The sequence below is a fragment of the Nerophis ophidion genome, linkage group LG08 (assembly GCF_033978795.1).
Source record: "Nerophis ophidion isolate RoL-2023_Sa linkage group LG08, RoL_Noph_v1.0, whole genome shotgun sequence".
NCBI classification, from domain to species: Eukaryota; Metazoa; Chordata; class Actinopteri; order Syngnathiformes; family Syngnathidae; genus Nerophis; species Nerophis ophidion.
In genome coordinates this window covers 1,507,125-1,520,895 of record NC_084618.1, presented here as the reverse complement: position 1 = coordinate 1,520,895, position 13,771 = coordinate 1,507,125, and the positions used below count along the sequence as shown (strand labels likewise).

Sequence of the window (13,771 nt, the reverse complement as noted above, 5' to 3'; positions counted from 1 at the left end):
GCCGGGAGAGTGATGTGAAAGTGACTTTGGCGCTGTAAACGTGGAACTTTGGCCTAAGCTATTTCGACATAAATGGAGTGCTTGCCTAAATCAACCGGGTAAAAGAAAATGTCCCCCAGCCAGCTGTATCAAACACACAACTGTCCGTCGAATGAATCATTATAATATCGATCATGATAGACGCATCACGTCATGATTGTTAGTACAACTACAGTACATACGTTGTCTGGCTCGCTGTGTACAAACAAAACATGAAAAGTTGGCTAATACTTTACAGATACTGTGATATGATTGTTCATGTTCATAATATGACCCGTTTATTGCACCCTAAAATCCCGTGCGCCTTTTGTATGAAAATAGACCCGCTCATCAGCAGTGCGCCTTATAATCCGGTGAGCCCTATGGTCCGGAAAATACGTTAACTGAATACTTTGATCCCCCATTGTTAGAATAATTATGTATTATCACACAATTCTTATGCTTAAAGGCCGTTGCTATAGTTATTATCAATTATGCTGAATGCCTTGCAAGGCGCTAATAACCACGACCCATCAGGAGCAAGGGTGAAGTGTCTCTATCAAGGACACAACGGACGTGACAAGGTTGGTAGAAGGTGGGGGTTGAACCAGGAACCCTCAGGTTGCTGGCAAGGCCACTCTCCCAACCTCGCCACGCTGTACCCAATGTATTTTGGTATCAAGCTAGCGCATTTTTTGGAAAAGTGGAGCCTTACTTTACTCACATTGGAGCGTTTTTTTGAGTCGATTGCTGTGTTGGCATTGAAAATTGTAACATTACCTCTAGGTAGTTTGAGTACTGTTAGAATAATTATGTATATATTATCACACAACTCTTATGCTTAAGGGCTATTACTATAGTTATTATCAATTGTGCTGAAATGTTATTTTTCTTTGTCTATGGCAATCCAAAAGATTGCAAGCCAGTTTCGTATCAGTGTTTGTTTCCAGAATCGGCCTGCTGACTGCCAAGCCGAACATCGAGTACCGTGAAGCAGACAGAGCAGAGACATTTGCATTTTTGTATACCGTATTTCCTTGAATTGCCGCAGGGCATATAGTATGCCGGGTCAAACTCGCGTCACAAAATAATTAGCGCATGCTTAGTACTACCGCCTGGTCAAACTCGTGACGTCACGAGTGATACTTCCCCTGTCATCATTTTCAAAATGGAGGCGGCTGATTTCAACACCGGTAATTTGAAATCGCATAAAGAGAAGAAGATTAAGAGCTATTCAGTAGGATTTAAGGTCCAAGCTTACATCACACTCAAATTTTTACTGCATGCCTTTGATAAGTGCCGGTGAGACGAGGTTTTAAAATAATTAGCGCATGCTTACTTTTACCGCATGCCTTTGGTAAGCGCACGAGTGAGAAGAGGTTTTAAATTAATTAGCGCCCCGGCGGCAATTCAAGGAAATACGGTAATCATATATTTTGTCTAACTGGAGCTGTCGAGATTACCCCCGTCCCCCAACGACAGTTTCAGTGATGTAACCAGGGACCTCCCAAATAAATAGAGGAAGTACAAGGGTTGGACTTTCAGAACGTAGTTTGGATCTGTAACTACAGTACAGCCTGAAACACGTCTCTCCTCAATGAGCAAAATTTAACTCTGTCTCTGCTTGATTCCTTGCTTCTCGTCTGTTTAATAGATGTCATCAGTGTTTGAACCTGACACCCATTCATTATGTACACTTAGAGCAGGGGTGCCCACACTTTTTCTGCAGGCGAGCTACTTTTCAATTGACCAACTCGAGGGGATCTACCTCATTTATATATATCATTTATATTTATTTATTTATGAAAGAGACATTTGTGTAAACAAGTTAAATGTGTTTAATGATAATACAAGCATGTGTAACATATAGATGTCTTTCTTTCGCGAAGACAAGAATATAAGTTGGTGTATTACCTGATTCTGATGACTTGCATTGATTGGAATCAGACAGTAATGATGATAACGCCCACATTTTCAAATGGAGGAGAAAAAAATGTGTCCTTTCTGTACAATACCAGATGAAATTGGTTGGTTTTTGGCATCTAATTCATCCAGCTTCCACACACTTTACAAGAAAAACATTGGCGGCAAATTCCGTAGCTTGCTTGATTGACATTCATGGCACCCGAGGGTCTTGTGAGATGACGCTGGCTGCTGCCACTTCATTATTATGAAAAAATGACAGAGAGGAAGGCGAGAAACACTTTTTATTTCAACAGACTTTCGCGCCGTCCCTTCCGTCAAAACTCTAAAGGCCGACTGCACATTTCCTATCTTCACAATAAAAGCCCTGCTTCATGCTGCCTGCGCTAACAAAATAAGAGTCTCGGAAAGTTTGCGTGCACAAGTGATGTGCACGCCAGCTTTCTGAGGGATCACTTGTGCACGCCAGTTTTCCGAGACTCTGTATTTAGTTAGCGCAGGCAGCATGAAGCAGGGCTTTTATTGTGAAGATAGGAAATGTGCAGTCGGCCTTTAGAGTTTTGACGGAAGGTACGGCGCGAGAGTCTGTTGAAATAAAAAGTGTTTCTCGCCTTCCTCTCGGTCATTTTTAATAATAATGATCTTGCAGCAGCCAGCGTCATCTCACAAGACCCTCCGGTACCGTGAATGTCATTTAAGTGACGTCTTGGTGAAGATTGATGATCACTCATTTTTAGGTCTATTTTTTTTAAAAGCCTGGCTGGAGATCGACTGACACACCCCCCGCGGTCGACTGGTAGCTCGCGATCGACGTAATGGGCACCCCTGACTTAGAGTATGAATGGTGTGTGTCGCCAGCTGTGCAAGCATCACAACAGATTAACATCCTAATTGAAGCGTGTGATTGATATGATTGCAGATATTAGCGCCTGTGTTCATGTGCCCAGGTCACATGTCCTTTGTCTGATATTATGGGGGTATGGCTGCTACTAGATGTGTGTGTCAGCACTTAGAAGGTGAAGCCTCTTGTATTTCTACGCCACTGTCATCACTTTTACCCTCGCACACAGTGTGTGTGTGTTCTGGCAATACTGACTTATTGGGGACATCGCTGTTATACCAGGGGTGTCCAAACTTTCCACTGAGGGCCACACAATGAACAACCAAAGCAAGCGGGGGCCATTTTCATAATTTTTATTTGAAAAACCAATACTATATATGTATAAAAAATATACATTTAGGCCTCCACTCAGTTATGATCCCGGGGACCCCAAAGGGTTTTGGTCGAAAAAAATATTAAAAATTTGTCATTATTCAGTATTATTATTTTCATTATTATTCAAGTTTTAAATGTCTAGATCAACATTTGGAAAAAAAAAATGGAAAAAACAGAAAATATGCAATATTTTCACCCAATAACTTTTTTAGGTGGAATATTTGAGATTATATAATAATTAGAGCCTTAATTTTGGATTTTGATTTATTATTATTTTTCGAGCTATGACAATTAAACAAATCACACTAAAATTGGGGATCCAAAAGTGTCCTACTTATTAAAGTGTTAAAAAATAAATTATACATTTGTTTTACTGCTTACTTTTAGCACAATAATCTCGAGATCAACTACAGATATATCCGTAAATTTTGAGTTTTACTGTTTGTGTTTTTGTTTGTTTGTTTATTTGTTTGTTTCAGGCCCTTCTTTAAAAAAGGAGCTCAGTTTTTTATATGGCAAAACATAAAATATGAAACATTTTCCTCAAAAAATATCTCAAAGTGGAATATTTAATGGCGTAATTGAAGCCTTGATTAGGTCAATAATTCAAATTGACATTGATTTTGATTCATTATTATTTTTAGAGAAAGAAACAGCCTGCATGGCAGCTTTGTGTTATTAAAGCATTGCAACATTTTTTGTTACAATTCACCTGTTTGCTCTTTTATACCACTTTTTATGTTTTTAATTTTTTTCAACTGTATTCTTAAAATGTGCCTACTGAAATGAGATTTTCTTATTTAAACGGGGATAGCAGGTCCATTCTATGTGTCATACTTGATCATTTCGCGATATTGCCATATTTTTGCTGAAAGGATTTAGTAGAGAACATCCACGATAAAGTTCGCAACTTTTGGTCTCTAATAAAAAAAAAACTTGCCTGTACCGGAAGTAGCCGACGATGTGGGTGTGACGTCACGGGTTGTAGAGCTCCTCACATCTGAACATTGTTTATAATATGAGCCTCCAGCAGCAAGAGCTATTCGGACCGAGAAAGCGACAATTTCCCCATTAATCTGAGCGAGGATGGAAGATTTGTGGATGAGGAAAGTTAGAGTGAAGCACAAAAAAAAAGAAAGAAAAAAAAAAGAAAAAGCGACGGCTCCAGGCGGCGGCAGGGGGACCGTTTTAGATGTAATTAGACACATTTACTAGGATAATTCTGGAAGATCCCTTATCTGCTTATTGTTTTAATAGTGTTTTAGTGAGATTGTAAAGTCATTCCTGAAAGTCGGATGGCTGCAGTGAACGCCAGTGTCTCTCAGAGAAGCCGAGGAGCCAAGATCACAGCTGCGTTTTTGAGCTGGAGGAGGAAGTCCCATAATCCACTGAAACCAGAGCCGACTTAATATCACAATTTTCCCATCCAAAAACTTGCTGGTTGTTGTAGAGAAACATGTTCGCTTGACCGCTCTGTCTTAAAGCTTCACAACAAACAAAAACACCGGCTGTGTTTCGGTGCTAAAGGCAGCTGCAATCCACCGCTTTCCACCAACAGCATTCTTCTTTGACGTCTCCATTATTAATTGAACAAATTGCAAAAGATTCAGCAACACCGAAGTCCAAATTACTGTGTAATTATGCGATGAAAAGAGACGACTTTTAGCCGTGTTTGGGCCAGGGCTAATATGTCCGCTACAACCCGACACGTAACAAAAAGGCGTCATCATACGCCTCATCATTCCGTGACGTTATCAACAAGAAACTCTGCGGGAAATTTAAAATTGTAATTTAGTAAACTAAAGCGGCCGTATTGTCATGTGTTGCAATGTTAATATTTCATCATTGATATATAAACTATCAGACTGCGTGGTCGCTAGTAGTGGCTTTCAGTAGGCCTTTAAAGAATGACCTGCGGGCCCCAAATGGCCACCCAGGCTGCACTTTGAACACCCCTGGTTTACACAGTCACCTTTAGGGGACCTCTGACGGTATGGGGACACAAAAACAGGTCCCCTAAAAGGAAACCTTTCCAAATGATTCTGAGGTACATGTCATATTTAATTTGAACTTTTTTTTCCTCCAAAGGTCCTCAGTAGTCATGAACAAACTTGTGTGAATTATGCAAAATTTACATTTGGTCCCCATGAACCATATTAACTCTTTTTTCCCCAGGGTGCCCAGTAAGTATGATCAGCACATTACTTCATCAATCCAGAGATTTAAAGACGTGTATGAGCTAACTGGGCTGTGGCCGTTTGACCTCATTTTTTTGATGCCTCCACAACCTGTAGCAAGGGTGGTCCCCACAAGTCATGATCAACAACTTGGTCCCCATTCCAAATGATAACCTGTATGTGTGTTTGTGTACCTTTGGTGTCTTCCCCTTGTGGAATGTGACCTGATTTCCGGGAAAGGAGACAAACAGCTGTCAAACTTTCTTGCTTTACCTGCTGACAGGAAGCACACCCGCGATACACAAGTGACATCGGTTGTGGTTTTGACTCCTGAAAAACAAAGATTCAGCATCATTTACACATGCAGTCAAAAATTTACATACACTTCTAAAAAACATGATGTCATGGCTGTCTTGAGTTTCCAATCATTTCTACAACTATCATTTTTGTTGTGATAGAGTGGTTGGAGCACATACTTGTTGGTCACAAAAAAACATTCATGAAGTTTGGTTCTTTGATGAATTTATTATGGGTCTACTGAAAATGTGCTGGGTCAAAAGTATACATACAACAATGTTAATATTTGCTTACATGTCCCTTGGCAAGTTTCATTGCAATAAGGCGCTTTTGGTAGCCATCCACAAGCTTCTGCTTGAATTTTTGACCACTCCTCTTGACAAAATTATTGCAGTTCAGCTAAATTTGTTGGTTTTCTAACATGGACTTGTTTCTTCAGCATTGCCTACACGTTTAAGTCAGGACTTTGGAAGGCCATTCTCAAACCTTCATTCTAGCCTGATTTAGCCATTCCTTTACCATCTTTGAGGTGTGTTTGGAGTCATTGTGCTGTTGGAACACCCAACTGCGCCCAAGACCTAACCTCCGGGTTGATGATTTTAGGTTGTCCTGAAGAATTTGGAGGAAATCCTCCTTTTCTATTGTCCCATTTACTCTCTGTAAAGCACCAGCTCCACTAGTAGCAAAACAGGCCCAGAGCATAATAATACCACCACCATGCTTGACGGTAGGTGTGGTGTTCCTGGGATGAAAGGCCTCACCTTTTCTCCTCCAAACATATTGCTGGGTATTGTGGCCAAACTGCTCAATATTTGTTTCATCTGACAACACATGGACAAAGATAAGACCTTCTGGAGGAAAGTTATGTGATTAGATAAAACAAAAATTGAGTCAAGAGGAGTGGTCAAAAATTCAAGCAGAAGCTTGTAGATGGCTACCAAAAGCGCCTTATTGCAGTGAAACTCGCCAAGGGACATGTAAGCAAATATTAACATTGCTGTAAGTATACTTTTGACCCAGAACATTTGCTCACATTTCCATTAGACCCTTAATTAATTAATAAAAGAACCAAACTTCATGAATGTTTTTTGTGACAAACAGGTATGTGCTCAAATCGCTCCATCACAAAAAAATAAGCGTTTTAGAAATTATTGGAAAACACCACATTGTTTCTCTGGGAGCAACTGTGAGTCACCAGCATTAAAATAGATTTAGAAAAAAAAAAGGGTAAGAGAAAAATAACAATACGAAACAATTTGGCAAAGCACTGTGCAAAAGTGCACTAATTAAATGTGTATTAGTGCATTGAAATATTAACAGTTTGATACGATAAACTGTTTAATTTTTAAAAAAATTTAAAAAGGTCAAGGACATGTCTTTTTTGATCAGGTTTTTTACTGAATATGATCCTCTTAGGGATTTTATCTTTTATTCTGTCATGTTATATTTTATTTATTGCTATTATTACTACTATTATTCTGTAAATTTTTCATTATTATTTACATTTTATTTTTACATAATATTTAAATATATTTTAAAGTGTTTTTTAGATAGCGTTAATAATAGTTATTCTCCAATGTGGACGCCTCAAAGGTGGCATTTTTCCTCAACTCTTAGTTGTTTTTTTAGTTGTCTTTTTTTTTTTTTTTTTTTGTTATTGTCATTAGTGATGTGCGTGTGTTTTCTTCTTTTGTGTGTATGTATAGTACTTCATATTGGAACTTGCCTGTGTATGAAAAGTGCTATATAAATAAACAGAGGTCCATTAATCCATCCATTTTCTATCGCTTATTCCCTTTGGGGTCGCTGGTGCCTAAAGGTACACAATAAAAATAATTCACATCCGAATCGTGATTCTTATTTAACTGTTTCTAAGTCGCATCAAAAAAATTTTTTTTCGGTAAGTATCAATTTTTTAAAATATGTTTTGGGCCACCTTTATGCAACCAGAAGTAGCTTTTCTAACCCATAACCTGTTTCAAAAATAAATTGATTATAATTATTATACCAAATAATCCATTGCGAGAATTGGCTTGAATAGAGAATTGATTCCGAATCGAATCGTCATCCCAGGAATGGGAATCGCACCAAATTATTAGGCGCCAAAAATTCACACACTGATGGATAAAGTTTGATTTAATGATTGATTTGTGTTTGTGTGTGTGTGTGTGTGTGTGTGTGCACAGGTGGTGGCGGAAGACAGTTACCTAAACGAGGTGCAGAACTCAGGTAGGCATCCCATAATGCTCTCTGCTCATCCAGAACCACCACCATGCCGCCATTACGCCTCACTTTGCATCTTTTGTTTTCTTACATTCCCTTTCTGTATACTACCATTTTAATTCACTCTTATTTTCAACACCTCCCTCTTTTGAAATGTCAATGATAAATATTGTCAGTGTCAACGTCTAAAAGATCTTGTCAAAAAGACTTGTCAGTAATAAACACAGAGAAGGGGTATGTGGAATTAAATTAACTCTGCTTCCTCCTGCTCCTTTTCGGGACATGTTGACTTGTGCGACTTAATATAACTTATAATAATGTCAGAAATAAATAAACAATACCATTGTTTTGATGCAAAGGAGCCTTTTTTTTTTCTTTCTTTCGTTCTTCTTGTGCTTCACCCATTCCGTCCACATTCCATTTGTCTGTTCCGGCTCCTTCCCTTGAAGAAGAGATAAGGGGGGCAATGATGGGGGTGGGGCGCTCATAAATCAGTGCTTTTCCACTCAGGTTGTTTCCACCATTGAGCACCTGCACTCATTAATGCATGCATACTGCAGCTGTTAGCATCACATGCCATTTATTTATTTGTAAAAATGTGTGTGGTTTTGTACAGTGTGTACGTTGATAAAAACAAAACAAAAAAAACACCCAGACCCCCTCCCCTTCTTCACAGAGCAAGTGTAAACCGTGTCTAATATTCTTTGTGGCGGGGAAATGGATTATACGAACAGGGAGGCTGAGTGTTCCCATAGCGATGATGAGCAGAGTGCTGTTGTCGTGGCAATGATGGAAGGAGGTGGGAGGGGGGCGGGGGGGGTCGTGTTGGCAGTGTGTGTGTGTGTGCGCCCAGAGTTTCATCTCTGGTGGGATGGGGGAGGTGGGAGACAAATTAATTGGCATTGCTCGAACTATTCATTATTTATGAATGCAAATTTTTGAAGATTTTTTTTTTCCAGTGTTGTGAAATAATTTTAAAAATATTGTTTTGTTTTATGGTTGATAATATTTTTTGGGGGACTATTTCAAAAAAAAGAAAAAAAAAAAGTAATATTTCTGTAAATCAATATTTCAGGACTTGATTAAGCATAGTGTATTAGAAAAATAATAATCATAATATAATAATGATGGTAATAATAATAACTATTATCATAATTGTTATTGTTATTATTATAATAAAAATAATTATTACTATTAATATTATTACCAGAGAACAAACTGATAAGCCTGATTTATCTGGGGTTTGGACTGGAAATTTGCATGAAAGGCAACAGCATCAAGCATAACACCACCGGGACAAATAAATGAATTAAAAAAAAAAAAAAAAATTATTATATATATATACAATTTAAAATACTATATATTAAAAAATACAGCATTTCTTCTATGCCAAACTAATTCATCCCACCTCACAAGGTGTGACATATCAAGATGCTGATTAAACAGCATGATTATTGCCCAGGTTTGCCTTAAGCTGCCCACAATAACACCCCACTCTGAAATGTGGGAAAACAACTCAGAGAAGTTCATCCGCATGCTTTTCGTCATCATCGGGTTCTAGACCTGACTGCAGGTCATCGTCGAAACCGGCTTGAGTATGGCATGCACACAGATACCGTGACAAGATCCTGAGGCCCATGGTTGTGCCATCACCTCATGTTACACACCCCGAAGACACCCAACAAAGTAAAACTGCACATTTCAGATGGCCTTTTATTGCGGGCCTTGGGCTGCCCACGATAAAAGCCCACTCTGAAATGTGCACTTTTATCACACCGCACAATGCCACAAATGTCACCATTTTTGAGGGAGCGTGCAGTTAGCATGCTGAATGCAGGATTGTCCACCAGAGATGGTGAATGTTTGTTTCTCTACTATAAGCCGTATCCAAAGGCGTTTCAGGGAATTTGGCAGTACATCCAACCGGCCTCACAACCGCAGAACACGTGTAACCACAACAGCCCAGGACTTCCGTGATCGTCTGAGACCAGCATAACCAAAAAACTGCTGAACAAACTGTGAGAAACCGTCTCAGGGAAGCTCATCTGCATGCTCGTCATCCTTATCGGGGTCTCAAACTGACTGCAGTAAGTGAATGCTCACATTCCATGGCATCTGGCACTTTGGATAGGTGTTCTCTTCACGGATGAATCACGGTTTTTACAGTTCAGGGCAAATGACAGGCAGCGTCTGTGGCGTTGTTTTGCAGAGCGGTTTGCTGATGTCAACCTTGTGAATGGAAAGGCCCATGGTGGGGGTGAGATTGTGGTATGGGCAGCAAGTATGTTACGGACAATGAACACAAGTGCGTTTTATTGATGGCATTTGAATGCACACAGATACCGTGACGAGATCCTGAGGCCCATCGTTGTGCCATCATGTTGTACCATCACCTCATGTTACAGACCCCCAAGACACCCAACAAAGCAAAAATGCACATTTCAGTGTGGCCTTTTATAGTGGGCAGCCTAAGGCACACCTGTGCAATAATCATGCTGTTTAATCTGCGATTGTGAGGCCGGATGGATGTACTGCCAAATTCTATGAAACGCCTTTGGAGACGGCTTATGGTAGAGAAATGAACATTTGATTCACGGGCAACATCTCTGGTGGACATTCCTGCAGTCGGCATGCTAACTGCACGCTCCCTCAAAAATGGCGACATTTGTGGCATTGTGCTATGAGATAAAACTGCACATTTCAGAGTGGGCTTTTATCGTGGGCAGCCTAAGGCACACCTGCGCGATAATCATGCTGTTTAACCAGCATCTTGATATGCCACACCTTGTGAGGGAGGAAGGATTATCTTGGCAAAAATGAAAAGCTCACTAACACAGTTTTAGACACATTTGTGAACAATACTTGAGAGGAATAGGTATTTTGTGTGTATAGTAAAAGGTTTACATGTTTGAGTTCAACTCAAAAGTGTTGCATTTATATTTTTGTTCTGTATAAATAAAGAATAAAAAAATATATATGAAATATTGAATGGAAAAAAGATACAAATTAAATTAAACAAGACAAGTATAGTACTTACATTATTCTTCAGAAGGTGTCACAATGGATGTTTGCAATGGTGTAGGGATGTTAACCTAAAAAAATAAAAATACATCCATCAACAATTTGTGTACAATTTCCTGCTAATTTCTGATAAAAATCTCAACAATAATCTTAAAGAAACTTGTGTGATGAAAAAAGACATTGTTTAACTGAGGGTCAGGTTCAAACACTGATGACATTTACTAAACAGACAAGAAGTAAGGAATCATGCAGAGACAGAGTTCAATTTAGCTCAATGAGGAAGACGTTTTGGCCTGTACTCTTAGTTACAGATCCAAACTACGCTCTAAAGTCCAGCCCACATGCTCCTCTATTTATTTGGGAGGTTACATCACTGAGGGTGCTGCTGAAGAAAGGGGGTAGTCTCAGCAGCCCCAGTTAGACACAATATATGACTATTCATGAAATGCAAATGTAGAGACACCCGTGATATCGCCCTGTCTCTCCTCTGTCTGCGTCACGGCACTCGATGTTCACCCATAGCAGTCAGCAGGCCGGTTCTGGACACAAACACTGTTGCGAGACGATGTCCTTTTGCACGAATAGAAAAGTACAACTTTAGCACAATTGATAATAACTATAGTAACAGCCTTTAAGCATAAGAGTTGTGTGGTATATTACACATAATTATTGTAACACTGAGATTGCAGTTAATATACTTTAGTGTGTAATCAACAGTTGACCAAAATAGAGACAGTCAATCAGAAGCAGTAGAAACTAGAAAAGCACTCCAGCAGCACTGAGAGCGGACTCAGCCAAACGACCTCTAGGTAACGTTGCAATTTTCAATGCCAACCAAGTAGTTAACTCCAAAAAACGCTCCAACGTATGTAAAGTAAGACTCCCAAAATTCCCAAAAAGTTGCTAGCTTGATGCTCATATACATTGGCTTTGCTATTGACAAGCTACTGATTAGCATTAGCGATTTTACTACGCGATTTCAACCCCTCCAAATTTGGTAATGAAAACCACAACTTAAGATGCACGTTACAATCAAAGCTGGTGTGTAAATAAGTACAATACTTACAGTATTAACACTTTCGGGGCGCAACAAAAGACTAGACAGCAAGACACACCATAACTATACATTACTGCCATCTAACGTCTTAACTTTGCAACTGTAATTGAACATCAGAAATGCCATTATAATAAGTTTTAAAAACTGGACATCAGTTATAATAATCCGATCATTGTTAAATGTTGCTATAATTTATTTTATTATCAGAAAACAGTTAAAATTTATTAACACAAAAAAGTACCGAAAATTGGTATCATTGAGTACTGGTATCGATTCCTAGGTGCCTGAAATGTTTGTTTTGTTCATTTGTCACTTCCAAACAGGCTGCAAGAGGCTCCCTTATTGCATCAGCCGCATTTAATTTTTCTTTCCACTCAATTTGTCTCTGTAGGTGGCGGCGGGGATGCAAGCCTATATACACACACGGATAAGTTTAGTCTCATAAAGTTAAAGGACCAATGATTGTCACACACATACTAGATGTGGCGAAATTATTCTCTGCATTTGACCCATCACCCTTGACACAAACGTAGGATAACATTTTAGAATGACCCTCAAAATACAAAACCCAAAACCAGTGAAGTTGGCACGTTGTGTAAATGGTAAATAAAAACAGAATAAAATGATTTGTTTAGTTTTTTTTTTTGTCATGAAAAAGGAAGGTTGTTTTGGGTTGGTGCACTAATTGTAAGTGTATCTTGTGTTCATTATGTTGATTTAATTTAAAAAAATAAATAACAAAAAAATTCTTCTGCGGCCTGGTACCAATCGAGCCGCGGCCCGGTGGTTGGGGACCACTGATTTACACAACGTGCCAACTTCACTGGTTTTGGGGTTTTTAGAATCATGTGTTCCTTTTCCTATTTCTGAATTATCAATGAATTTCCATCAAAATCCGCTCACAGCTTTTTGAGCTATGTAGCCAACTTACTAACTGACTAGCTAACTAACTGACAGACCACAACAACAAAGTACGCTTATGGTAGAAGTAATAAAGAGCACTTTGCTTCGGCTTTGTGTAACTGACAAGTTCAAGTATTCAAATGTGACATCAAATATGCAAGAGGAGTCCATTTTTAACACTGGATGGGGGGTCACTTAAAAGTGGTCCACTTTGTTATGGCGTGCATGAATAATTCACGACGTACAAGAAGACAGCGGAGTGATATGAAAACAGTCCTAATGGGCGACTCTTGTAGCAGCTGCTGTACGAGTTAAATCTAATCACGCTCTCTGTCTGCACTACAACAACAAATAGCAGCATTTCTTCCTATTCTTTGCACTTTGTATTGTTTATTGATCCGGGATGGATGCTCACCTACTTTCTGCTCTTCCTCTTATCTCTCCACAAAGTGAGTTTGACCGTGTGTGTGTGTGTTCTTGTATTTCTACCCTTCTTGAGACATCAACAAGGAAAAGTAGCTTCCATATGAGGAGGTGTGAACAAGTTAGGACATAAATCATGGTCCCAATACGGAAAACCATTGCGTCTAATAGAGAATGTCTCATTTGCACACCTGGTGGTCCCAAAAAGGATGGATTTTTCAAATTGACTGTGTGTCACTTTTAAAAGTGCTCCCCCTCTGGTCAACATATGAAATGACAAGTGGGTGTAAACAATTTGAAGTGCTCCCCCTCTGGCCAATATATGCAATAACAAGTGTGTGTAAAAAATTGAAATGCGCCCCCTTTGGCCAAAATTAATAAAAACCAAATAAATGTGTATATAGAGACATACTGTAATAAAGTAAATAAGAAAAAAATAAGAAAAATAACTAAAAGCAGTCTTATTCTCACAATGTGTCGACTTTTTTCTTAAAAAATTGGGAACACTTTCTC

At 39.0% G+C, this 13,771-nt stretch overlaps 1 protein-coding gene and 1 long non-coding RNA gene across 5 annotated transcripts in view; one reads left to right on the top strand and one right to left on the bottom strand.

Moving 5' to 3' along the window:
• Positions 1-13,771, top strand: part of si:ch73-127m5.1 (neurotrypsin) — a 60,943-nt gene that overhangs the window by 8,456 nt on the left and 38,716 nt on the right. For all 3 annotated transcript variants that reach the window (XR_009807715.1, XR_009807714.1, XM_061907441.1), the window contains exon 2: positions 7,818-7,860. Coding sequence is in view for 1 of the 3 variants with exons in the window: in XM_061907441.1 (XP_061763425.1) it covers positions 7,818-7,860 (43 nt within the window). In the remaining 2 variants the exon portion in view is untranslated. The remainder of the gene's footprint in view (positions 1-7,817; positions 7,861-13,771) is intronic.
• LOC133557178 (uncharacterized) overlaps positions 1-13,771 on the bottom strand; it is a 50,845-nt gene that overhangs the window by 24,000 nt on the left and 13,074 nt on the right. Inside the window, exons 4-6 of one of the 2 annotated variants that reach the window (XR_009807717.1) lie at positions 10,892-10,946; positions 8,196-8,296; positions 5,529-5,664 (exon numbers count right to left, since the gene is read on the bottom strand). This is a non-coding gene — a long non-coding RNA (uncharacterized LOC133557178). The remainder of the gene's footprint in view (positions 1-5,528; positions 5,665-8,195; positions 8,297-10,891; positions 10,947-13,771) is intronic. The other variant, XR_009807716.1, reaches the window with a different exon arrangement.